The sequence below is a fragment of the Clupea harengus genome, chromosome 20 (assembly GCF_900700415.2).
Source record: "Clupea harengus chromosome 20, Ch_v2.0.2, whole genome shotgun sequence".
Taxonomy (NCBI): Eukaryota; Metazoa; Chordata; class Actinopteri; order Clupeiformes; family Clupeidae; genus Clupea; species Clupea harengus.
Window position 1 is genome coordinate 26,026,529 of NC_045171.1, and position 27,555 is coordinate 26,054,083.

At 42.3% G+C, this 27,555-nt stretch overlaps 4 protein-coding genes across 6 annotated transcripts in view; 3 read left to right on the top strand and 1 right to left on the bottom strand.

The window, feature by feature from the left end:
- The window catches only part of LOC116225230 (extracellular superoxide dismutase [Cu-Zn]-like), a 364,295-nt gene that overhangs the window by 334,000 nt on the left and 2,740 nt on the right, over positions 1–27,555 (top strand). The gene's annotated exons all lie outside the window — the stretch shown is intronic.
- c1qtnf2 (C1q and TNF related 2) lies at positions 2,419–3,960 on the top strand. Its single transcript, XM_031587417.2, has one exon. It carries the CDS (start codon positions 2,446–2,448, stop codon positions 3,112–3,114), a length of 669 nt encoding a protein of 222 aa, XP_031443277.1. The 5' UTR covers positions 2,419–2,445; the 3' UTR covers positions 3,115–3,960.
- Positions 5,469–18,743, top strand: ccnjl (cyclin J-like). 3 transcript variants are annotated; one of them, XM_031587409.2, is made up of 6 exons: positions 5,469–5,740; positions 7,689–7,797; positions 9,282–9,492; positions 15,553–15,852; positions 16,122–16,281; positions 16,418–18,743. In XM_031587409.2, the coding sequence occupies exons 1-6, from the start codon at positions 5,736–5,738 to the stop codon at positions 16,938–16,940; spliced, it is 1,308 nt and encodes a 435-aa protein (XP_031443269.1). In that variant the 5' UTR covers positions 5,469–5,735; the 3' UTR covers positions 16,941–18,743. The 3 variants fall into 3 exon arrangements, with proteins under 3 accessions (XP_031443269.1, XP_031443268.1, XP_012697560.1); XM_031587408.1 differs by lacking the exon at positions 5,469–5,740 and adding an exon at positions 5,778–5,943; XM_012842106.3 differs by lacking the exon at positions 5,469–5,740 and adding an exon at positions 6,718–7,100.
- Positions 20,360–26,522, bottom strand: LOC105913083 (alpha-1A adrenergic receptor). The gene is made up of 2 exons (XM_012842101.3): positions 25,255–26,522; positions 20,360–21,108 (listed from the first exon to the last, which is right to left on the bottom strand). Exons 1-2 carry the CDS (start codon positions 26,405–26,407, stop codon positions 20,654–20,656), a joined length of 1,608 nt encoding a protein of 535 aa, XP_012697555.2. The 5' UTR covers positions 26,408–26,522; the 3' UTR covers positions 20,360–20,653.

Consider the following 27,555-nt stretch of genomic DNA (forward strand, 5'->3'; position numbering starts at 1 on the left):
GGGTCACACACGGCAGCATCCCATCATACATTTTGAACTTCAGCTTTAGGTCTCAGCCACCAGATGAAAAAGCATTTTTCCTCAGAATAGAAGCCTTCAGGTCTGAGGAAAAAAAAGATCTTGTAAATATTATGGTAGTTCTCGTACTGTCCAACATTGGGCATAAACTCCCCACCCAAGGTTCAATTGCCTCAAGTCAAAACAGCATTGTTTTTGGCTTTAAACCACCTGTATTTATACATAATTGAAAAGTATTGCAGCAGATCTTGGCTATGCGAGTCGGCTGAAGCGTGTCCACAGAAGAATGAATTAAAGTGGTAAATATTGTGGAAAATACAATTAATTTGACTCCGTTCAATTATTAAATGACCCCTAATATTACTAAGCTGTACTGTATGTAAGCTAGTGGCACAGTAATGGCATGGCACACAAGGAGTTAAATAGATGGTTCATGAATGTTTATTACTACAATAAACAGTCAGCTTAAAAGTTACAAGTATCCACCAAACCAAAACTGTTAACCAAATGGATAAGTACAACTGTAATTTAAAAACAATTGATTAAACAGGTTGGATGCCAATTAACCAACCATGTTAAGAGATACGTCACTCACTGTTTTTCACTCTAACTCCAACTCTTTCTCTCTCCCTCTCCCCTTTATCTCTCCCCATCCCATCGCTTCATTCGCTCATTCAGGTTGGATTTCACTTCTCTACATTTGATGCATTCATGGTTTATCAAGTTTATTTAGTCATTCAAGTGTATTTGGTTTAAATAGTCTCCAATGCCACACATGTCCACCAACCAATCCCATGGTATTGTCCTGTGTCTTGTGTCCATGTCCTTACCCTTTGGTTGGCTGTTTGCAGCTGAATAGTGCAGAGGTGTCTCAAATAATACAACTATGGCAGCTACTTCAGATTCCAATGAAAACGCGACCTGACTACTGCCCACATCACAAGGATCAATTAAAGACCAAACATGAATATACTACATTCATATCCATTTGCACAAACATGAATATACTACATTCATATCCATTTGCACAAACATGAATATACTACATTCATATCCTGTCCATTTGCACATAACTTGGACGTCACAAACATGCTGAGGTTCTCTCTGTAACCGTGGGAGAGGTTGTAGCAAACTACCAGGTGTTAATGCAGGATATGGTGATTAGTTCTGCTGCACCCATGCTGTGTCTGATGGCACCCAATGCATGGGGATGGCCGTGATTACAAACAATAGCAGTCTTTTGGTGTGAGAAGATCAGACAGAGGTCCTCTGATGAAGCGCTATTTGGCCCTCTGGCCAGACTTTTGAAATGAGGGTGTCCATTTTCTAAATGTCATCATTCTCAGGGTGAATTCCGCCTTACAGTTAACCCCTTAAAACATCAAATTAATGTTTACAGTTTCCTTGTATAAATTATGACAAGATCTCTACTTTAAGCTGTGAATGACAGACTCACAGGGTGCTAATTGAAATGAAACTTCAGAATGCTTCATTATTCTAAAGGTCTGAATCAGTTCATAAATCCATGCGTCAGTGTTGTTTTTGTCCCGTAGTTGAGAATGCACACTGCAGTATGAGGAATTATTTCAATTCTGGTGGAGATATATGCACTTTAGAGTGATACATGTAATAATTTGCAGGGCCAGTTTATCCTTAAGGCGATAAAAGCTCTGGACAATTGATGGGGTTCTACCCAGTGACAGATTTCAGTCAATTCTGTCAGGTTTCTGAAGATTGTACCAAATGACAGGTGGTCAGAACAAGCACACCCTCACACTCAAATAGTTTGAGAAATGGAGGCCACTATTACTCCAGCTTTTAGAAGAGCTTTCCAAGTTTATCATTTATCATAAATAAATTGCATATTTAATAATGTTGATCAGGTTTTTTAGTTTTGTGGCAACTGTTTCTATTGCAGTCAACAACTCGACCTAACTGAAGCAATAAAGAGATGAAGGTTAGCAGGATAAAAATAGGGCTAATGCTATGTTCACTTTGGCCTTCCTCATGTTATCCCACTGCTATCCGAAGGGGTTCAGCCATTCATTCTTCTTATTTTTTACCCAGGATTTTCATTTTAAAGCTGTTATAGTTTACTCAAAATGAGATTAATGCTTTTCTTTGAAAACTGACGAAAGAAAACAGAAAAATAGTTGAGTCCCAAGGCTAAGCTGAACGTTCTAAACAGAACAGAGAGAAAAAAGCCTGTGGGAGTCTTGATGATGCATTTTGTTTAATATTCTATCATTACATGGCAGTGAAATAAATGACTGCCACAGGATGCCTTCATGTGCTGCCTAAAGAATAGAAACCTAAAATAGCAATAAGGAATATTGGGTATCGCAACAAGATTGGAATTTGATGTAGCCTTTGCGTAGTATGGTACTCTATGAGTCTGTGTGTCTATTGTGTCTGAGTATAGTTAATATGTACAAACAATGTTTGTGTTTATTCTTGGAAGGAGATGCTGGTCGACCCGGAAATCCTGGAAAACTTGGACAAAAAGGCCGTCTTGGGATAGTGGGGAAAGCAGGGCGCAGGGGCCTTAAAGGGGTGCTTGGGGCCCCTGGTCTGGCTGGTGTAAGAGGAACCAAAGGGGACACAGGCGATGTGGGGGAAGCCGGTGCTATGGGAGGCTGCAGCTGTGGCTCAAGGGCACGATCGGCCTTCTCGGTGGCAGTGACAAAGAGCTACCCCAAAGAGCGCATGCCCATCCGTTTCAATCGCATCCTGATGAATGAAGGGGACCACTACAATGCCAGCAGCGGTAAGTTTGTATGTGCTATTCCGGGCGTGTATTACTTCACCTATGACATCAACTTGGCTAACAAACACCTGGCGATCGGATTAGTACACAATGGTCAATATAAAATCAGGACCTTTGATGCTAACACAGGCAACAATGATGTGGCATCAGGATCAACAATTTTGCGTCTGAAGAAGGATGACCAGGTGTGGCTGCAGATTTTCTACGCTGAACAGAATGGTTTATTTTTTGACCCATACTGGACAGACAGCCTCTTCACTGGGTTTCTCATTTATGCAAACCAGGACTTTGATGAGGAGGGCCTGAGGGCAGAGGAAGGATCTAGATGATGCTGTTAACAGCATTCTTCATGAAATGATCAGTAGAGTGTGATATGCAATGAATAAAACTTGATAAGCAGTCGGTGTATAGTTCTCCATGTTAATTTAATTATATCAGCAGACCTGTATTTTGCTTACTGAATAAGGTGTTGGGATTTTACTTTTGCCTTTTAGTGGTTCATTTCTATGAGTATAATCTTGTTAGAACTGGCAACATACATTTTTGTATTGTTAAAGCACTCACAGTCATAGAAGTGTCACCTTCAAGAAATATTCTTTTATGTTTCAGTATGTTTTATGGATTCAGTGCTGAAAAGGTTACTTTTGAAATGTAATGGGTTGCAGATTTATAGTTACCCTGTTAAAAATGTAATAAGTAACTATTTTAATTACACCGTTAAAATAATGTAATGCATCACATTTGATTACTTTCAACGTTTTGATTGGCAGACGAGAGGCAAGAGAACCAATCGAAAGTGATGCTCAAAATGTAATGCCCTCTGCCAATTGAATGGAGCCTGTCGAGACACAAAAAGATGCAAAACAACAGATTGAATGTGATTTTCTACATGTGAGCTTTTTACCAAAAATAATATAATCAGATGTAACCCCTATGTAATCACCAACATTTTGATTCATAACTGTAATTTAATTCTATATTTTTTCTCAGTAACTTTAATGGATTGCGATTCATTTCTTTATAATGTAATTCCATAACTCTGTACATGGAACTGGATACTCCCAACTCTGGCTGTATTAAACGTCATTTCAGAAATAACATGGGGACATTTCACTTTACATGGCTAAAGGATTAAGGCTAAAATGTCCTTTAGCGACATGGCAGTCATGGAAACATTTTTAAATAAAATTACAAATCACATTACATAAAAATGTCTGCTTAGATTTTCTTTTGATTATGTTTTACTTTTATTATGTTCATAGCCTGATGCGTTCACAATCATTCATAGCCTAGTCATAGTCATTTGAAACATTTATGTGTGTCTTAAGTCCAAAAGGAAGGTTATTGTAGTTTTTCACAAAAGCTGTGTCAGAAAAAAGTTTTTTTTAAAAAGGGGTGAGGGGTGTCAACATGCTTAATGAAGTCTCTTCATAAGACAAGGGGACTACTGCTGTCACAGACCAATAGGAATCCAGTCCAAACCTTCAATCAATGACAATCCATGTAGATCTATAGATATCAGTGGCTGATGATCCTCAAGGAAGCACCATTGCAGAACTACCTGAAAGTAACTTTTATCTAATATTATGTACTATATTATGTTATTTTATTTGAAAAAGTGTCTGATTGGCTATCTCTGTTTTGTGCATAATGATGTGTGAATTCACTAGATTAATCCTACGTAAAAGCCCTGAAGAAACTGGTTTGGGCTCATCTCGTACCTCAGGTGAGCACCTCCCAGGACCCACTGCAGTGAGCCTACCGCCCTGAGGTTGGACTTTAGGATGCCATCATCTACCTGCTTCAGCAAGCCCACTCTCACCTGGACAAAGCTGGCAGTACTGTGAGGATCATGTTTTTATATTTCTTGTCTTTAACAGTTCAGCCTTTACTGCTGTGAGGGAAGACCCGAATGATGCAGGTAGACACCTCCACACCCTCCTGGATTATTGACTACACCACAGACAGGTAGACACCACAGACAGATAGACACCACAGACAGATAGACACCACAGACAGGTAGACACCACAGACAGATAGACACCACAGACAGGTAGACACCCCAGACAGATAGACACCACAGACAGGTAGACACCACAGACAGATAGACACCACAGACAGGTAGACACCACAGACAGGTAGACACCACAGACAGATCACAGTTTATGCGTCTGAGGGGATGTGTGTCTGAGCAGGTAGGCAGCACAGGAGCACCGCAGTTCCAATACAACTCAGAGTCCTGTCATCTGCAGAAATGTTTGTAGGATTCTGCAGTTGTGGGGTGTGTCAGACAACAGAAAAAGACATCTATGAGATGGCTTTAACTTAAGCGTATTCTGTAAGTCAACAGCACAATGTAACCTTAGAACAGAAAATGAGGAAACCAAGTTTTAAGAATCAAACGTGCCCTCTGCTCAGTGTGTTTTTTTAAAGCTTCTTTTACAAGAAAGAAAATATGTTCTTTTTTGGTTACTAAACAGATGTAGAACATCCACTGTATTTAAAAAAAAAATTAAATAAAATCAGGTGTCCACCTACTAATGTTCAGAGTACTTGTACAGAGTGTATGTCAAGTTATGTTATGTTATGTTATACTATGTTATGTTATGGTAGGTTGTTGTGCGGTGCCTTGTCCTAAGAAGTTCAGTGCCCAGTCTGACCCTGTGTCATTCTGTGCATCTGACAATAAAAGACTTGTAACTTGTAACTAATGTTTCAAAAAGAAATAAAAGGAAAAGCATACATTAAATCCTAAAATCACAATTTACAAGGCAAAAAAAAAAAGCATTTGCTCTTTGGTGTGTAGGCTGGAAAACTCAAAGGCCCAAAGTTAGGTGCCTCCATACTGCAGGCCTAAAGTCAATCAAAATGGAGCTGTGGGCAAACATTCTATTGTAACGGAGGAGGAGGAGGACTCGCTCCATGTGTTCATGTGACATTCTGCTACAAGATGAGGTAAGGACATTTCCTCCCTAACTAAATAGATGTTCAACTGGGGCACTGGAAGGCAGAGTAGTGTTATACTTTATGAACATGGGATGTGCTGCTGTGTCCAAATTCAAGTTTAGATTGTTTGAAGGGAGGATGCGAGGCCTCTTGTCCTCCTTGTCCAGCCTGTTCAGTCATTCCAGGTCGACTAGGATCTTCATTGGTCAGCAGTAAGTGACTTGCCTGCTTCCTCTGACAAAACACAAAACGCAGATTAAACATTAAGCTACGTTCCATCATCACATAGGCGACAGCGTTGTTCTATTCAGCAAACCTGTGCTGTCGTTTCCTTTTGTTAGCTGGAAACTCCAAGTTAAATATGTTCCTCTCTAATTTAGGCTAATGTTTTATGTTCCTTGTAACTTAAGTTTAGTTTAGTTTAGTTTAGTCCTTAGTTTTAGAAGCGTTAAAGATACATATTTAACATAAATGTAGCCAAACTTGCTTTGTTAATAAACAGATGTTACTCACACTTCACGCTGAAATTTCAATTAAACTGCCACATATATATTTCTTTCAGGGGCTTGTGTCACACGATCATCACAGTCCCCCATTTTCATTAGGTTAGTAGGCAAGCAATGCTGACAGGTTAGCTACCTCGTTTTAACCTTAGCTAAAATGGCGATATTTCTAGCCATTGAAAGTTTTTTTTCTGGAGGTCATCATATGGACTTCTATGTTGCCTTCTCAGTTGTGTTCTCGAGTGTTGTAAAGTGCGCGTGTGCATAATAGTATAATGTTCTTCATTTTAAAATGTATTTAAAATGTGTAATTCTGTTAATAATCACGTTTTTAATCTAATTACGTAATTTTTTTCTGTAACTGTACCGGAATACAGTTACCTTATTTTCTTAAATACGTAACGCCGTTCCATGTATTCCATGTATTCCATATTACTCCCCAAGCCTGTATATACTGTATACACACACACATGCCCGCGCACGGGAGCGGGCGCACAGTCCATGGGCTCACTCACGGCTAGGGCAAACAGAGCAGGACTTGTGCAGTGGACTCCAGCTCCCACAAGTCTTTGCCGTCAGTCGTAGGAAGATTCACGAGTAGCCTCAATAGCAGCTTGGGGAAACCAATCCAGTATATTGGCAGAGCACATTGGAGGAAAAGCAAAAGAAAAGCTGTAAAAAGTGGACGACAGCTAAATAGGGAACTATCTACCGTACACAGTTATCGCTTTATGCTCTCTACGCCAGTGGACGTAAACGTACTTATAGTTGCTTATTGAAGGAGGATTACACAAAAACTTCCAACGAGGAATTTCAGGATGTTGGTCTGAGACAAAGGGGTCCGGGGCATTGCATTCATTCGAGTGGTAAGGGGCACGAGCGTAACAAATGCTTCATCAGTTTTCGAATTAGGATATGGTATAATGTTCTGTGTTATGTTTGTTTTATTCTGGTTTAATGATAAATGCCGGTCTGTTGTTTACTTTTAATTTACTGTTCAAGTATCTCGAAACAAAGCTTTGAGTTCGTCTGCTTTCTCGTGGTGTTGATAACATGCGTAGGAATATTCTATTTAGACAGCAATACAATCACCAAACCATAGCCTATTGCCTCGCTAGCTTTCTTACTTGTGCTTGTAAGAGCTGTCAGAAAGTAACAGTATCAGTAGTCTATAAAGTAGCTGTTTGGTCGAACTCCAAGAGAAATTGCCATTTAAATCCCTCCCCACAATACACACTTGCTGTTGTCCGGCTTACTTATTAGTTTATTCTCACTATTTGGTTCACTGACCTGATCTAATGTCTCCCATTTTCGTGGTATTTTTATTTTTATGATTATGCTTTAATGATTCAATTAAACATATTTACTAAATTATTGTAGTCTTTCATCAGACTACGCTATATTTTTTAGGCGGACAGAACTGTGCTCATCCCGTTGTGAAATTGTCCTGATAGGGTTGATTTCATACTCTTGGTGCGTTCTGGATGGGAAGAAATGGAAACGGAGTCGCACTGGTGGAAAGGACAGCTAGCGGCGGATATCCATCAAGCTCTCCGCATAAAAGTAAGTGTTGAATGTTAGTTGGTTTGTCTGTTTGTTTGGAGGCATTACACAGCTCTGTCTGACAACACGTGTGATCACTCGTTTCTCCTTCATCTGATCTCAAATATAGACACAGATTAATGTAGCCCTGTAAATCAAAGCATACTTTGAGACGAGGGCAATTTATTTTTGAATTTGTAGACAGATCCTCCCATAAGAAAATAAATGATAAAAGCTCTAAAATGACCATACCTCCTCCAAATTACACTGACACAATGTTATCTGGGTTCCAGTCATCTCAAGTAGTGTAGCAAGTGGTGTGTGGCTATGAAAATGGAGCAAATATTGCCTGATGTCTTCAGGTATCCTTATTCCACAGGTACTCAGATTGAGATTGAGTGGAGTTTGAATCCATACATATTAGAATCAGCTCAAACAACAAAAGTCCCAATAAAATAACTAGACAGTGCCAGTAGTTGTATTTGTATAACAGATGTTCTCATATGAATACAGGTCACACAGACACACACACACACACACACATAATCCTCATATATAAACAATGGATTAATACAGTATTCAGTGAACACAATATTTTCTTATTTGGAAAAAAACCATTGTGATCTCAGTCTCTTTTGCTGGTTGTATGCTGTTGGTTAATTCATAAAGTGTCTAGCAGAGACTCAATGTGGGGACGAGTGGTCTGTGTCTTCTAAACCCTGTGTTTTGACACATGTCCACACAGGCACTTGCCTGAAAGACTTTAGATGTTTTAGCAACATTTAAAGTTAGAATTCCCATTTTATTTTGGGGTTTTAAACATGAATACATGTAGAGGGAGGTCTGTGACAACTTCACAACAGTCACTCAATTTTCAGTATTAATAGTGGCTGGTCATTATGGTTTTGGCAGTGAGGCTATGTAGCTGACTATAAATCTGTTGTCATATATCCCATGTTCATAACACATTATTTTCTATTTTAATGAACCTAAATATTTTCCCTGTGTTTTCTTATTTTATGACTGTTCAGTTCATTTGAGTAACTAATGAGAACTTGGATTAGTTAGATGTATTTGGGCAAACATATGTTGCACATATGCTCACAAATGTATGTAGTTCCACGTACCGAAAGTGCATGCAAGACATTCTTTGCAGGTTTTCCAGGCCACTTATAAAGAAATAGTTTCTGTGTTCAGCCATGTGAAAAAGAGAGGACTTGCTAATGAATCTCAGTTATTGGGCCAAGTAATCTCTCCCCCTGAGTCAAGGAAAATGTAATTTAGCCTTTATCTATCCATCATGGTAAACATGTTTTGAAAGGTGTTTTATGATTTTATGGTCATTATTATTTTAAATGTCAGATAATTATAGGGACTCATTCACACCTTCGAAGTCTAAAAGTGCTTATAATTTGACACTTTTTCCTAATGAAAATTAAAAAAATATCCACTTTACCATTACTGGTTTTTTTTTCTTTCCTTTTTCTTCAACTTTGTTCCCGTAGGAACTGAAGCTGCCCGTCTACCATGCCCACTCGCCCCAGATTGGCATGCGCCGCTACTTTGCCGACCTGCTGGCCATCCTCAGTAACCGCTACCAGCTGTGTGCCACAGCGCGCCATCTGGCCGTCTACCTCCTGGACCTCTTCATGGACCATTACGATGTGGCCATCAAGCAGCTTTATGTCATTGCACTCTCCTGCCTCCTCCTAGCAAGTAAGTGCCTCAGGTCTCCCTCCAGCATGGGCATGAAGTGGCCTCTGTGCTCATGTGGAGAGAAAAGCAAACTATGATGCAAAGCCTTTATTTTGGCCCATGAATGTAAGCTGCATTTTTGGACTTGATTGTGGCCTGGGTTTTATATGGCTGGAGACCATTATGCCCCGTGGTTGATGTTCACAGCACCCTGAACATTCCTGTTAAGCAATCTACTGTGTTTTTATTGGAGAGCAGTAGCAGGAGTTGTTGTTAGATTTACTGTGAGTGGATTTGATGCTTACCTGTGTTCTCCTCTTTTTTCACGAGAAAGGAAGTAGTTGTTCTCTTGTCAGAGGGGTCATACATCTTTCCTCTATAGACCACAGTAGATGGGCTAGCTAAAATAATTACAAATTACAAACTGGCTAGATTAGTCAGTGATAATGATGTATTATTCTGCTATGCTTGAGTTAATTTGAGCGGCACTGAAGCGTGGGCAATTCATCTAATGAAACTGTCACTAAGTGAGACTGGGATATGTTCCGCTCACGAGAGACGTGAGGGAGAGACAGAGGGGGAGGAGAAGAGTGAGTGAGTGAGTTAGCCATAGTTTAAGCTTGAGCCTTAGACCTTTTAAGTTTTGAAAGCGGAAACATGATCATGTCAATCGTTATGAACCCTGAATGTCACTACCTCTCTGTACCTATGTGATTGTGCATCATAGATCTGCTCACCAGTGTTTCCTTCCTGAGGAATGTTGGTCTAAACACAATAAATGTAGGATGAGATGTGAGAGTCAGAAACGCAAGGGAAGTCTGCTGTAGTGATGGTCTCAATTGAAGCCTTATACAGCAGTCCTTTCAAAAGTATGAACAGTGTCATCTTTTGAAAAGTAGTATGACACCTTTGCCTTATTTAATAGTAGGACAGGGGTCATTTTGGCTATGTATTGTGTTTTGATGGGGTTTTTGTAACCTCCTCAGCTGTAGCCGGAGGGCTTCGCAGAGGGGCTTTAAAAGTGCAGCCACCCCCACCCCCCTTCATCCCTCCTCCCCCTGCCATATGCTGCTCGAGTTGGGCCCAAACAAAAGCCCCACCACTATGACACACACACTCTCACAAACACACACACACACACACTCTGAGCAGGTTGACTTACCATCATGCGGGGGATGGGATAGGATCTGTTCGGAAACCAGAGCAGTGGGGAACTTTTATATACATTTAATAATCCCTTTGCAAATTATTCTTCTGTAATAGTACCCAGTTTTATGTTGGCAAATCTGTCTTTTCAATCTTGCATCAAAGTGTATTTCATGTATTAGGGTCTGTTTTTGGACCACATTTTGTTATGATCAAGTAATTTAACAAAATAATGAATTTAGTAATTTAACAAAATCATTTCCTAGATCTTGTTTTAAACCAAAGTTCAATCTTGTTCTCAATGGTCTTGAAGCTAGAGCACCAAATGACATACCCACTGCTCTCTGGGGCTCTTTGTGGTGTGCGCCTCTGGAGTTGCACCTCGGTCACACACCTTGTCAAAGTCAGGCTTGAGCGGCCCTGAGAAATGGCCTTCGTAAAAAGCAGCCTTGAGTTTCCTCGGGGGTTGGAGTTGGCGGAGGGGAAAGGAAAGAACAGGAAAGGAAGGAAGGAAGGAGCTTCAAAGGCAGGTGGAGGGCTGATATTGAGCAGAGTGGAAGAGGAGAGAGAAGTGGGCGTAGAGACGTGGAGGAGGGGGGGGGGGGCACATGTTTGGGCTGAAAGGCCCAGCGGGGAACCCTGATATGTAGATTAAACCCCCAAAGCCCAGTCCCAGAGGGGTTTGATGCTAATGCAAAGGAATTAAGCCCCCACTAGATACTTAAGACAATTATTTTTGCATTGCAGATTTTGAGAGTGATTGCTGCTCTCCTCATATATGACCTTATATTTCATATGACCATTACTACTACTTAATATAAAGTTGAAAAAAAAATGCAAAAAATTCTTTGGGTCATATTTGACGAGCGTTTTAGTGTCTTGACTGTGGTTTTAATGTCTTAAGCAGCCCTTTGGTGTACCCTATAGGGTGTGTGTTATTTTCGAGCCCAGTTTTCTGTGTGTGTGCTGTGGTTAAGTGTGAGCACTGTTTACTTCATTGTTCTCACACAGTCTGCATAAGCAGTTCACCATCAGCTCTGTGTGCAGATGCCTCTGGGAGCGCTTGTGTGTCTGCTGCCATGCGTCTGCACCCTGGGTCAGAGATCTCCGGCGCTCTGTATTGTGTGAGCTCAGAGCCAGGGGTGGGCACACGGAGCAGGCCTGTGGCTGAGCTGGGACCAATTTCACACCCCCAATGAAAGACGAGCCGGCAAATTAAAGACCTTTGCTGCACGCAGAGGAATTTCCTTTAAGGCTGTCAAGCCACCCCGTTCCTTTCTTTGGATGGATTAAGGATGGTTAAGTTGTAACAATCAATGTTTTTTTTTTTGGAATTTAGTTAGTTGCTGACACGTTCTCTGCCAATTAGGACATTGGTTGTCAGAAAATAATCTTACAATAATGATCCTTTGCTAGATGATGGGACAACACAAATAGATTTATTGTGGATGAAGTGTAATGCCAAAGAGCACACACAAATATACATGCATATACAAACATGCATTTTATAAATGTCTCCATTCATCTAGGGATAGGAAGTCCTTTCCCTAATTGATTGATGTGTAGATTTTCTGTTGCCTATTGTAATGCAAGTTTAAAATAATAAAAAATTGGACATCCGAATGTAAATAACACGTTTAGACCACCATCGACCTTGTTTGTAATACAATCCCAGTAAGCAACAATAGCCATTTACAGCCTATTAAAGTTTGAGCAGTTGGTAGATGAGCACAGTATTGACAAGAGAATGTGTAGTAACATGCATGCTGGTGTGGTGATCTATATTTTACATTGTTTTGAAATCGTGCCAGATACGCCAACGCCAGTGTGGTATAGTGAAATATTCACCTCTTCTCCTTGCCTTTTTAGACATCGAAGCATATTCTTAGTCTTTGGCTGGATCATTTCACAAAATGCCATTAAGATTAGACCATAGACATTATGTTGCCAGACATTAACATGGCATAGTGGCATTGAAGATGGGCATACTGACAAATCAATCAATCAATCAATTCAATCTTATATAGCGCTTCTCTATATACCCGAAGTCGCTTTACAGAGTCCAGAGTCCAGTAGTCATTCATACACAGTCATACCGGTGGTGGTAAGCTACCTCAGTAGCCACAGCTGCCCTTTACAAACCCCTTGGCACAGCTGCCCTTTACAAACCCCTTGGCATAGTGGCATTGAAGACGGGCATACTGACAAACCCCTTGGCATAGTGACACTGAAGATGGTCATCTGACATTCAGAATAAAGTAGCCCTCATGGTGCTGAGTTGCGTCAGGCCATATCTGAGATCATGGCTCTGGGAGGAGAGGAGAGGAGAGGAGAGGAGAGGAGAGGAGAGGAAGAGGAGATAATGGCTCTGGGAGGAGAGGAGAGAAGAGGAGAGGAAGAGCAGAGCAGAGGAGAGGAGAGGAGAGCAGAGGAGAGCAGAGGAGAGCAGAGGAGAGGAGAGGAGGGGAGAGGAGAGCAGAGCAGAGCAGAGGAGAGGAGAGGGAGAGGAGAGGAGAGGGAGAGGAGAGGAGAGGAGAGGAGAGGAATGTGTGGACACTTGAAACAGTGTCAGGCAGGTGATAAGGCCCAAACTGTAAGCATGCCAAATCTACATACATGGTGAGACAACCATTTAACAAGAATGTCTGGGGAAATTCCAGGTCGTCCAAGACCTGTATTAAAACGGGTGATTTATTAAAGGCACAGGCAGTTTGATCTCTTTGCTGATCAGAAAATAGACACTACTTTAGATGGGTATCTGCAAGAGTTAAAGATGTTGACTGTAAAATATTTGCTGAAAGGCTGAATTTAATATGACCCAACTTGGGCTTGTCCATATTTATTAACAAGTCTGTTGGTTCACATGGAAGTACATGATATCTTTGGTTCCTTCGTCACTGTGAGCCTTGGCTAACTGTGCTCTTTATCTTCTCTGGGCTTTTTTCAGAAAGCCTCCTACTGCCCTTTAAAATAGTTTAAATGCATTCCAGAGGCAGCAAGTGTGGTTTTGAGGGACGACATGAAGTATTTTTGTTTTGAAACATTTCTCTCTGTGGCTCTGTTGGCTGAGCACCAGACAGTCATTTGTCTTTCAGGTTAATATTAAGATATTCCATATCTCTCTGCAACCTCAAAGCAGTCTAGTGGAATGTCTTTAACTTCTTTTAGCAGTAATATATCTTGTAAAAGTGAATTTATTTACAGGGTCCTGTGGCTGTCTGAGTGATTACACATCAGCTAGGAGAAGGTTGTTTGGGTTCATAATTGCTAACAAGTGAGCTTGTGAATTGCCTTTCCGATCTTTCTTCATTCGCTAACATCTGTCTTGGTTCCATTTTCTCTTGAAGCAATACAGGTTAGACCCTGGCTGGCACTGATAGCCCTGACTCCCCCACACTAACCCACACTAACCCATACCAAGAGGATCAATCATTAGTTCACCCGTAGTCTTCGCCTCCTTCATTACTTCTTATCCTGCTCCTCTCGTCATTCCATTTTTTTTATTTGTGCAGAATGCGTCATCCCATCCAGTTCTTATCTTGATCCAAAGGAAAGTGAGATTAGGAATGCATTTTGCTCTATTGGCGAGCTTTGATGGCTCCGATCACACCTATAAAGTTGGGAAGGGTTGACCTATGCATGCACACTATAGGCCATTTACAGAAGGTACTGCAATGTTGTGTTTACTCTGTCATTTAAGAGATCTCCTATTCAGATCATGGGTTGGTCAAAGGTTTCTTTACCTTTTTTTTTTTTATTGTTTGTAGAATGCGAAACAAAATTGCATTGTATGGCGTGTTAGAGTGACTCTTATGTAGTGTAGTTTTGGAATGGTTTAAAAATTTCAATTCATAGTTTGGTTAAATTTGTCTTATTTTAGTTTTGAGGTGTTTTTAATACAAGTGTGAAAGCAGGCAATCTTTAGCGCTCTAAGAACAGCCATGTTTGGCCTTGCCAGTGGGATAGTCATCAGGCAGGCAGGCAGGCAGGATGCAAAGTGGAGCCAAACACCACAGACCTGCAGTAGGGCAAAAGGGGAATGGAGAGGGCCATTTCCTGTCTCTAGCCATTAGAAGCTATTACAGACTGTTTGCTAATTGCCCCCCTAGCCAGGCTGGGCTGTGGACCTCCAGGGTTTATGGCACGCCTGGCATGAGCAGTAAAAATCACACTCTGGAAGTAGCTCAGCCTAGGCCACGGCCGTCAAGACCCACAGAGGCAGCAGCAGCTGAGGCAGAGAGGGAGGGGGAGGGGTGGGGTTCAAGGAAGAAAGACAGACAGGGTAGTTGAAAGGAAGCTTGAGAAAATAAGATGCTAAGATCTTATCAGTCTCCACTCTTTCAGTTCACTGTCAGTGTTTTCTTATGCAAAGAGACGGGGAAATCACATGCTGAACTCACTGTGGCGCTATTGTAGTCTGCTGATTAGTCTTCTTGCTGTTGAGGTTTTGTTTTTACTTCCAAAGGTTTGTTTTTGTCATGGAAGGAAATATTTTAGTAGGGTGAAATATTTTTGTGAACAACCACAGACGCCACCACGTCTATTTTTAACTGGTCTTTCCAGTGTCAATGTGTTTGTATAAACTTGAAGATGTATCAATTTAACCATGTCTCAAATGCTCCGTAGCTCTTGTGACAATATCCTTGTGGTTGTACTGCTAAATACCCTGGCAACATTATCTGTTCTGTTCTGTTATTCTGATTGTGCTTTCAAACTCATATAGCAGTACCTTTCCCGGCGTTGAGTGCACTATCAACAACATTTGCCTGGACATGACATGATGCGGGCCTGTGTTGTCTTCCATTCCTGTGACACCCTCTCTCTCTCTCTCTCTGTCTCTCTCTCTCTGTCTCTCTCTCTCTCTCTCTCTCTCTCTCTCTCTCTCTCTCTCTCTCTCTCTCTCTCTCTCTCTCTCTCTCTCTGTCTGTCCTTCAGGCAAGTTTGAGGAGAAAGAGGACCGCGTGCCCAAGCTGGAGCAGCTCAACTCTCTGGGCATCATGTGCAGTCTCAACCTGGTGCTGAACAAGCGGGACCTCATCAAGATGGAGCTGCTGCTGCTGGAGACCTTCAGCTGGAACCTGTGCATCCCCACGCCAGCCCACTTCATTGACTTCTACCTCCAGGCCTCCGTGCAAGAAGGCGACCTCTACAACAGCTGGCCCCTCACCTCCCTCTCCAAGACCAAAGCGTTCATGGACAAGTACACCCACTACTTCCTGGAAGTGTCTTTGCAAGGTAATATGAAGTGGGGATGCAGAGAGACTTTGTGAGAAATTGTTTCGGTCATGTTTTAGAAACTCTGGTAGCTCTAACCTATTCAAATGTCTTTCCCTGTGCTGTAATCCACTTTGAGATAAGTGATCTGCTAGTGTGAATCATGAGTCTATGTAAATGTGTATGGATGTGGAAGGTGAAAATAGAGCGTCTGAAGAGAGCAGGGGTTGGGGTGATGGATGGACTGGTTATCTGGTTATCAGGCTCACTTGCCCTTCCCTCTCTTCCAGATCACGCCTTCTTGAGTTTCCGGCCGTCCCAGGTAGCAGCAGCCTGCATAGCGGCCTCCAGGATCTGTCTGCAGATCACCCCCAGCTGGACCACAGCCTTGCACCTTCTGACCGGCTACACCTGGGACCACCTGACCAAGTGCATTGAGCTCATGCTGCTGTAAGCGCCTCCTCCTCCTGCCTGCATCCACCCCACACCAGCCGCCCCTCCACACCATTACACGCACAGCTTAGTTTGGTTCACATTCTCTCAATGTGAGTGTCTCCTGATTCTCTATTCCCACCTTTCCCCACAGCGCCCATGACAACGATGTGAAGGAAGCCAACAAAACCAAATCTCCACATCCCTCCAGCCAGGTGTCCCTGCACTCCGTCGCCCAGCACATGCACCTCTCGCCTGTCTCTGCAGTGCAGCGACCCGCCTTGACCTCCTCCACTGGCCTCTCCTCCTCCAGCTCCCAGGCTCTCCTCTTCCAGGCCAGGGAGTTCCCCCACCTGGCTCAGCATTCGCCCTCCCTGGCCCATCTGCACGCACTGACTGCTGAGCCCCAGACACTGGGTGCGTTGGTGCCTCAGGACTTCCTGCAGAGCCACAGGATGGGCATGCTGCCAGGCTCAGAGCTGGCAGGCGCCCTGCCCTCCTACCAGAGCCTGCCAGTGGGCCTGCAGACGGGGCCCCGTGCCATGGCCCTCCAGGGGCCCATCTCCATGCAGGTGGCCATCGCGCCCGAGCCCCGGCACTGCATGAGTGTGGCCGCCTACCCCGGGGGGTACCTGAGCTCCCACCCCACCTTCAGCACGGGCTGCTTCAACAGGTGACGCCAGGACCGGGAGAGGAAGGGCAAGCGGGAGCGCCCCAGCAGCACCGCCGCCACCCACCGTTCCCCTCTCGCTCTCGCTCGCCACGCCGCCCCCGTCCTCCTCGCGCCCGCCGCCCCCCCTGCAGAGGGACCGGCGGCACAAGCACAGACCCAAGCCAAACACCAGCAGAGACCCCGTGGAGGTCATTACCTTGACGTGACACTGAAGACTCTTAGACCTAGTTTTGCCTTTTTTTCTGGAGCTACTCTTTAAAAAACCACGGGAAGTACGTTTCCTGTCACTGTGATTTTTGTAGAAGCCATGTAGCATATTCACCGTATGGCTTCTCTCTCCTCTTCTCTTCTCTTCTCTGCTCTGCTCCATGCCTGTGGAGCCTGACTGAACATGAACATGCCAGGGATGCATACTTGAGCTGCTTGACGGCCAGTGATTTTTGTCTGGAGCTCACAATGGAAGAAGAACCACTGACTGACTGAAACCCACTAAGAGTATTATTTGCTGAGCAAGTGTCTGCAGGGTTGAGAAGATACAAATGTGTCCAAACACTGTTTCTGTTCACTCTCCTCATCTTCACACTGCTGGTTTGACGCCTTTGACTGAAGAAAAGCTTTTGAAATCACATTTTATCCTCAAAAAGGACACTCTTATTGCCTAGGCATTTTTTTCTCTTTTTTATTATTATTAATATCCTTATTAGTATCCTATGATAACCAATGCTGCTGCCCTTTATGGACTAATGAACTGAACAACCAAGTGTAGTGTAGAAGGAGGGGTTCCTCACCTCAGATATGTTTACACAGATCTGTTTCATCAACCATGTGGTATCAGGGATCAAGAACTCCATGGATTACTTGAATATGAAACCATTTACCTAAGGTTTTATTTATGCTTTTTATAAGTTGTTTTATTTGTACTCTTTTTAGTTTAGTTTTTTTTTACAGTACGAAAACACTGTTGAATGCTTCCCCTCAATAAAGCCTTACCCCTTGATAGAATGTATGATTTGTTTAAGTGAGCGCACAGAAGGGTTATACTAAACGTGTTCTTTCAGGGTCAATTTTTGGAAGTATTCTTAATGCAAATGAGTGACCTTCTCATGAAATAAGGAGCATCTGACTGCCGTCGCCCTGGCCGCTCCGTGTGGCGTGGGAACGGGGGCAGGACAGAGGTCTCACAAGGCTTTTTTTCTGTTTTTATCAGTGTTCACCAAAAATGTAAGGAATGGCATACAAATGTAGTCTTTTTCTGTTAAACTGTAATGTTTCCCCCAAAGCTTTGCTTCTTTTATTGTGAGGAGGATGGAGCATGTTCGTTTGGCAGTGAATTTCTCAGCTGGAAATTTGGTCATTTTTGTACCACACAAAAAAAAAACATTGTTGGTCAGCTGAAAAGAAAATGTGATTTAACTGTACTTTCAGTGTGTGTTCCATATCCCCTTTCAGTTAGCGAATCCTTCAATTCAAATGTGTCAGTTGCTAGAGGTGGGTTCACATACACAGGGTCTGTGATGTGTATGTTAGTAGATCAAAAAGGTTTTTAGGAATTGCAGTGCATCACTGATTTTCCAAATGTTTCTAGAACTTCCTGCTAGTTTGTTTCTAATGTGCTAAATAGTACTGAACAGAACAGTCTTTAAACCACACAGAATGTCCACAACACATCTGCTTTTGTGATAGTACACGCAAGAAGATTATACAAGTGACACCTTTTTTTTTTTTTTCTGACAAAACATGTACCCCCACATCAATGAGATCACCAAACTGACAGTGAAATAAAGTACTGAATTTTGTTTTGGGGAAATCCAGTGTTTTGATGTTTGTCACAATTGTCACTGGTGAAGGACCGAAGCAGACGGGGAGTAGGATACGTGTTCAGTCTGATATCGTAGAGGGAAAATGTTCTAGCTTCAGTCACTGCCATTGCGCTTCATCTTAGGCTGATTTGTTTGAAGCACAGAGGCTAAAACCAAACTTGTGGGTTATTCTATACTGTGTCTTTTCTTTATTCTCCACCACCTCACACAATGTCCATAGCTATAACTTAACACAAGCTAACATTTAAGTGTGATTTATGTGAACTCTTAAATCACGTGACTCTTGCCTCACTGCTTTAGCTGCATGCTCCCTCCTGCATATACTAATTTATACATATATAAACCAGAACCCTTAGAGTACCACTGGACATCAGATCATTAAACAGTGTTGCCATGAGCAGACGCTGAGCCCATTAGAGGTATGATTAGAGTGTGGGGGTGGAACAGACTGGCTGATGGGTAGACTGAGGTGAATAGACTGACATTTACATTTAGTCATTTAGCAGACGCTTTTATCCAAAGCCACTTACAAGGACGTATACACATTTTTTACATTTACACTGATGGCACACTGCACATCAGGAGCAATTAGGGGTTCAGTGTCTTGCTCAAGGACACTTCAACATGGAATCGAACTAGTAACCTTCTGATTACTAAACGACTTCTCTACTTCAATCAATCAATTCAATCTTATATAGCGATTCTCTATATACCCGAAGTCGCTTTACAGAGTCCAGAGTCCAGTTGTCATTCATACACAGTCATACCGGTGGTGGTAAGCTACCTCAGTAGCCACAGCTGCCCTGGGGGCGACTGACAGAAGCGTGGCTGCCAATCAGCGCCAACAGCCCCTCCGACCACCACCAACATTCATTCATATTCATACGATGCGATTCATAGACTGAGTAAGGGTGAGTAAGGGTGAGTAAGGAGTAGACTCTTCTGTTATGTTTGTTCATAATCAACAAGAAGAGGCTTGTGAGACGGTCTGCAGGCTATTCATGATTCAAAAACATTCTAGTCTTGCCTTGGCCTTTAAAAATGGCGGTATTATGCTATGAAACCGGAAATGTGAGACTCCTGGAGGGATGTGGTTAGCAGCCAATCACAGTCTTTGCGGGCTGCGTGGGGACGCCGTGGTTTTTGTTGCAAAGTCAGACATTTTGGCGGACGCACTTACGTGTTACGTCACTGCTTAAAGGGGCTTACAACAGCGTTTATGTAACTTACGTGTTACGTTTCTGTGTAAAAACCGAGTATAAATTGCACTTCAAGTAGTTCAAGGAGTAGACTAAGGGGTATACTGAGGTGGTTTTTGATTAATGCATCAGTACATTTGACCCCAAGTCAAATTCATCCACAGCCTGGAAGCAGAAACAGCCTCAACTCATCGTTTTTATATGTTTGACAACTGAAGGTTTATAGATACTGTTACACACAAATACTGTTATATACTAAAGTTATATACAAATCATACTTAACCCTCGTGTTTGAGACTACAAGTATAGGAACTGTAGGAGAAAGAGACTATATAACTATATCAAAGAAGTTCTCCCTGTTCAGGAGGCAGTACTTAGGTAATAAGACAACGATACAGTTGAAGTGTGGAGAAGTATGTTTAGTTAATATCTCAAAGGCTTACAGATACAGCTGGTCACACTGGCCCCTGTTCCCTAGTGTTCAAATAGTCAGCTTTCTCAATGATGAATAGCTATGGTGCAAGTAGAAAGATTTACATTCATTGGGGAAAATGATCAATTTATTATCACCACTTTAAAACAAAACCTGACTATTAGAATGTAAACATCATTATTGAAAGCAGACACTAACAGGTGGGTGTAACAATACAAATATACAGTGTGAATTGATATACATCAAAGTGAAAAAGTGAAAGCTTTCAGCTCTGGATGCTGGCCTGTACTGACTGGAGTTCAGCTCCCGTGACTCCCTGCTGGTGGTCTGAGGTATTACCTGATGTGGAGGTGGAGATGGTCTCCAATGTTTGAAAAGGCCCATCCTCTGGACAGGGCGCCAGTGCAGGGCTGGAGCAAGAGCTTCGATGAACTGAGGACGGGATCCGCCTGCTGTCGTTTGGGTGCAGGTTCCCAGTGGAGCCCCTGGGTGAGGGCGAGCTGAAGCGGGACTGAGAGCTGGCGTAGTTGTGCACCCGCCCCCTCCACCCGGGGCGTCTCCCTTCGTGGCAGCGGCACCTCAGAATTTGGATGAAGGCCAGCTTGAAGGCACGGCTGTAGCAGGGGTAGATGACTGGGTTCATGCAGCTGTTGAAGTACCCCAGCCAGAAGATGACTTTGAACACCATCTCAGGGGGGCGGAGGTTGCTGTTGAAGGACCCTGCAGGACATTGGGAAATGCATGAGTTACATATTTTCAATTCTGACATCCTACAGCATAGAAATACATGAGCAATTGGCAATTGGTTAATTTACAGTGATAAAATAGCCATTTACGGTTATATTCATCTTTGTGGTATTGCAGTTTGTCTTGATTGCCAAGACACATTTTTGAAGTTATGTCAAAACCAAACTCTCCACGCAAAACAATGTAATCTTACATCTAAACCAAAGTTTGTCTTCAGACATCACACAGAAGCCATCGCAGACATACACTGGTGAGATCAATGCAAACACTACCGTAAAGTCCTGTGACTGCAATGAGTAATGGCACTTATGGGTTTCCCCCAGAACAACCTTTTTACATGATGAACACAATATAAAGACACAACACATGTATACATTTTCAAACATTTGAATTCTTCACTGTACTGTGGCAAAGTTACAGTAACTAAAATTGAGTGAAAAAGTAAATGTACAGTATAATGATGCAACTGATAAAGAACATAGAATACAGTACAATTATTTCCATGTAATGACCTATTACCTAAGGTAAACCAATGGAAAAACAGCGTATACATCTTTATCTATCTTACCTTAATTGATCTTTATCTATCTATCATCTATTCTAAAGTTCTGATTGATGTGTGAACAATTTTGACTTTTAGTGTTTCCATCTGGGGAATTGTGTATTCATTGGGTTTGAGCTGTGATTACTCGAGTTAATTATATTGACAAAATCTTCAACAAATCTGAACCATGTGTGAAAACAGGGAAAATAGTGTTTATGGTTTTGGAAAATGGTCTTTGTTTTGGTAGATGGTGTTATGGTTTGGGATGTTTAATGAATAGGCCCAGTGATAGCGTGAAGTGAAGTGTTGGAAACCTGTCCAATGTCCCATGACTTAAGTTATTGCACGGTTTCAGCAGCAGGGGGCAGCATGTTTAAACCATGAAACAATCTGCTGGTTCAGCAATTCTAGGTTGCTCCAGAGCCCACTGTAAAGTCAATTCTAAAATCGTTTTCTACACTGGTTGTGCTGTTAAAAGCCGTCTTTGACGCTATCTTATTACTATTGAAGCAACATTACTGGTGGAGAAATGTACCTTTTTACAGTACTTCAGAAAACTTCATCATCCACCTTGTGGAGTTTTGCAGCATTACATTAGATGCAAACAGCTTTGGTATTCCATCCACATCTTCAGGTAGCAGATTGAATCTGTAACTGCTATCACTAGCTAAAACGGTGTGAGTATCCAACCCTAACCAGCTCACCCACATGTGGAGGAATTTGCATGTCAAAGGCTCTGAGAGTAAAGAATGATCAGCGCTCCTTGGGGAGGATGTGTGCTTTTGGCAATACAACACAGTACAATCATCATTTCCTGACTGGAGTTAAGTCCTTCTGTTCCCAAATGGCCCTTCAGCCAAAGTTATATAAAGTGCAGTGAATGTATGACATATTAATCAATTAAATGCATCGGTTCCCATATAAGGCAAGCGCAAGACAGAAACGTCCGCAATATCCCTACATGTTATTGTAGCGGAAGTCAACTTGATGAGATGTTTCATACAATTATGAAAGAATAGTACATAAAGTAAGAATAAAAAAATCAATTGACCAACTGAATGTAGACCATAACTAATTCACAGGAGCATCGGAAGAGAGGTTGTGGGACTTGGGGCGCAGAGTTCATTCCCAGCTGGTCAGGAGCACAAGGCCAATGGACTCAAGGAAGCGAACAGCTAAAGCTGCTGACACATTCCAGTGAGTGAATCATGAGATTGCTTCAATAAAACTGAAGGAGAACAAACAAACTAAAAATAATTTAATGTTATCCTGGGGGTACCAAAAGAGTTAATAGCCAATGTACGAAATGGCTGTGCAATTGGTACACTCGTTGATTGAGTAAGTTAACACAAGTAAGTAAACACACCTTCGCGTTATAGTCGCATAACTGGACAGGTCTTTCCTGCCTCCCTATATTAAGTGTCACTATAACTTGCATGTTACATAATGTCAGTCACTGTGGTTTCCAGGGGTGAAAATAGCTAAATTGAGTGAAAGCCCATGTATCTCCGCCCAGACACACAAAATGGCACTGGTCCTAAGAGAACCAACCAAGCTTATTCTGTCTGTTTTTCGTGGTTTATATGGTTAGACTGGGAGCTGTGCATGACCAAATGTTGGTTTGTTTGGCTGATGATATGTTTTAAATGAGATGCCCTGTATTCAATCATCCACTGGCCATTTATAAGCATGCACAACTTTAAATATAGATAGAATAAGACATTATAAGCACACACAATTTTAAATATAGACATAAGAAGATAGGAAAGCACCCCCACCCCACCCCCCAACTAGAAACAAAGTGGAAAGACAACAATTAGCTTCCAGATACGTGCCTACGCTTTAAAAAAAACCTAAAAGACCTTTACACCTCCTTCCTGAAAGTGAACAAAGTGAAAAACAGAAAAACAATAGAAATCCAGGGAGGAAATAAAACATCCTGTTTTTCTTCTTGCCAGTTAAAAAACATCGGGTATCTTCATTGTCCAGTTGTTAGTTATTCAGTTGGAGAAAGATTGTTTACTGCAGCAGTCACTTGAATCCAAATAAACACTGATACTGGTGCAGATTTCAAAGCAAGGTGAACTGAATTACTTAGTTGATGTTATAATTTGCAGGATTGATATTAGGAGTTGTGACCAGTTGTAATGTTGCAATCAACCAACACAGTTCACGACACAAACTTAGCGTTAACTCAGAAATGAAGACGACACCTTCTTCTGTATGTGTAAGCAGATAGACGCTGTAGATTTGAGAGCATGTCATTTACCGATGGGAACATGAACATGGGGAGGACACTGCTCTAGTTAACACTTCCAGCAAAACGTCAGATGCATGGGGATGTGTTCCCCATGGCAACAAACATGTACACACTCACTCCCTCAGACCATTTATAGCTGTGAGAAATCAATTCCCTTGTTGTTCATCTTGACAACTGGCTGTTGCTCAGGTGCATGGATGTAAGAGAATCAGTATATCTACAGTGACACAGGATGTGACCTCAGTTAAAAACGGCCAGTTCAAGGGAATTCCTATGAATTGTGATAAAAGAAGGCTTTAAAAAATAGCTTGGCTGGCCCAAATCTGTGTATGGACATGTGGAAGAAGTCAGCTGTATTAATCAGGGTATTGGGAAATGGAGAAGAGCAGCACATGACCAAGGCATCAGCACCATTGCAGTGGTCTTTCACCCGTCCAGTGCACTGCTATACTCCAGGGGCTGTGCTGATTGGCTGATATGTTATGGAAACTGAATCTGCCCTCCGTCTACCTGCAATCACCTGCTCAGCAGTGAAACTGGGACGTTGCTGCTCAGTCCACAGGAATCCTTCTTTTGAAATTACATTTTTCGGAGTCATTAACATTCCACAGGAAAGGATAACAAACTCCATTCATTGAGATATTATGTTCTGTCTGTGCTGAAAGCATGACTTCCTAAACTCCAGGCGATACAGCAGAACAGCTGTGACCTTGTGGCCCGCTGCGTGAGGGGCCAAGCCACACGGAACCCTCTAACAGGGTGCTTAAAAACTATTAAGTAATAAAACAGATTGATGTTGTCCTAACCCTTGGTAGAGTGGACTCTCTGCAACCACAACTGGCCCACAGCACCAGTGGCCTATCAGTCAAAAATGAACATTTCATTTCCTTTGAAAAGCATGCAAAAACCACACCCACAGGGCACTAAGGAAACTAAAGTCTGCTTCTCTCCCCCCTGCCTTCCAAGGGTGATCCTTGGGTTAAACAGAGGCCACGTGTATCATTCAGTGTCAAAGCGCTAAGACCAAGACTACCACAGAGCTCAAGAAACTCAAATGATGGTCTGAAATCCACTCCAATCTTATTTTAGAGGAAACAGTGTAGACTTGAAATGATCTAGCATAAAAAGACCAGGTTTGAATTGATAGGTGTTGTGGATTTAAATATATATTTTTTTATGTACAGTAAATAAAACTGTATAGTTCAAATTGTATACACTACTTTAGTGTTTGGTGGGCATAGTAAGAAAATACTCTGACAATGCAAACTGTCCAGATGTCTTAAATACAGCATTTATAGCAGAGATCCATACCTACCAATGGGTAGAGACAGGAAGAATGGCAACCAGCAGAGGGTGAACATCCCGACCACAACACCTAGGGTTTTAGCAGCTTTCTTCTCCCGGGAGAACTTAAGGACTTTCACTGTGAGAGAATTTCTTGCTTGTTGCCCCTGACCTTTGGCAGTGCCATCGTTCATCTGAGAACCTCTGTGAATCCTAAGAGTCAGTTCACTTGAATTCATCCTCTCTCGCATGACTCCAGCCTCAAGATTTTTGGTGGTCCTTTTGACGACTATATACACTCTGAAGTACATAATTAATATAACTATTAATGGAATATAGAAAGACCCCAATGATGAAAAAAGCGCATAAAATGGTTCCTCGGTGATAACACAAACGGTGTGGTCTGGCGATGGCGGTTCCTTCCATCCAAGAAGGGGACCGATGGATATCACCAGTGATAATATCCACACACCAAGCATGGCAAGAAGTGCTCTGCGTTCCGTCACAATGGTTGGGTATCGCAAAGGGTAACTCACTCCGATGTAACGGTCAATAGATATCGCACACAAACTCATAATAGACGCAGTGCAACACAGCACATCAAGGGCAGCCCAAATATCACAGAATATTCTCCCAAAGACCCAGTAGTCCAGAATTTCCAAAGTTGCAGACACTGGCAACACAGTTGTGCCGAGTAACAGGTCTGCAATTGCCAAGTTTATGATAAAGTAGTTCGTTGGGATTCTGAGGTGCTTGTTGCAGACCACCGACAATATAACAAGGATGTTTCCGACGATGGCTAAAATGATAAAAGTCCCCAAAACCAGAGCCAGGGGGACAGCTCTCCAAAGTACCAAGGCAGTCTGACTTGTCCCGTTTGGCGAGGTTGTATTGGTATGGTTCTCAAGAATGTGGGTTCCATCGTAAAGTTGAAAAGAGTCGTTTTTCCAGAAGTGTGTTGCATCCTCACTGACATTTCTCATTTTGACAATAGCGCCATAGCAGTCCGTTTTCCAGGACGTCTGATTGAATGCTAAGCAGCCGCCTATTTTGGTCTCAATGCGTACGGTCCCCCTTAAATAGGCTCCATCGTTTAGATGTTTAAAGCATATAATTGGCTTATTTACAAAAAAAACAAAGTCTACAGTTACACTTGTTCCTGTAACGGAATTAGAGTTACACATCTAACCATCTTTCCCACCTTTAAACTGCATCCAGTCTTCGAGGGAGAGATGCGTGAGCGCCTATGCAGCGCACCTCTTCACTGCGCTCACTAACACAGATAGCTCACAGTAACTGAGGGCTGAGTGACGTCAGCGCCTGGAGTTCACGCAACAGGCTGTTGATATAGAAATGCAACATTCATTTCCCACGCGAGTTTAATTCGCGTGGAATTTGGCAGCTAGTGCAGACAACACTGAATATGTTCATCAGCTCATTAGTGCACATCCGCGGTGTAAAGTAAGCCTATTACTTTGACACGTACAGCAGAAAGCCACTATGTGAGTGTCATAAACATCATGTAGGTAAGACCTCTAAATGTTCTTCAGTGTGCACAAGAATCCATTACTATAAGTGGGTAGTGAGTAATGTTTACACTAAACAACTGAGAAAAGGACCTTTGTAGAACCGCCTTGTAAACATAATTTACATGTTGGGTTGTGAACATTATTCAAAGGAGCTCCGAGCACAGGGTTCCCGTGTGGGGATGCATGAAATATGTCCCATGGAGAATCTTAAACTCTTGAAACAGGATTCCTCAGGGCTGTATTTTGTTTCAGTATTGAAGGTATGCTTGGTCACAGCAGGCTTGTCATGAATAGCTTGTTTAGGTATGCAGGTGATATATGACTACAGAAAGTTGATGTAATGAATCACTTCATGAAACCTCCACCACAGCAGACAACCAATTCAGATCAAGTCTGTAACCAGCATACTAAAGAGCTCCACTCGAATGTTTGGTATCTTAAAGGATAGCTCAGACGTATGGGGGTAGTTAAAGCGTCATTATTCCAGTCAGATCAACTTCCTCTCAGTTCTCCTCTCATTTTGTAGGTAAGTATCTTTCATCACTCCTTTCCTGTGTCCTGTGTCCACTATACGGCCTTTTGATAACAGCAGCATGGCGGTCGCGACATGCAAATGTGTGTGTGAGGAGTGTGTGTCTGGGGGGAAGGGGTTTTACTTCATTTCAAAGGTGAGACTCCCAGAGCAGGACTGGAACATTTCTATTCAGTGGACATAACATAAGCTTGTACTGTATATTTCTATTCAGTGGACATAACATAAGCTTGTACTGTATATTTCTATTCAGTGGACATAACATAAGCTT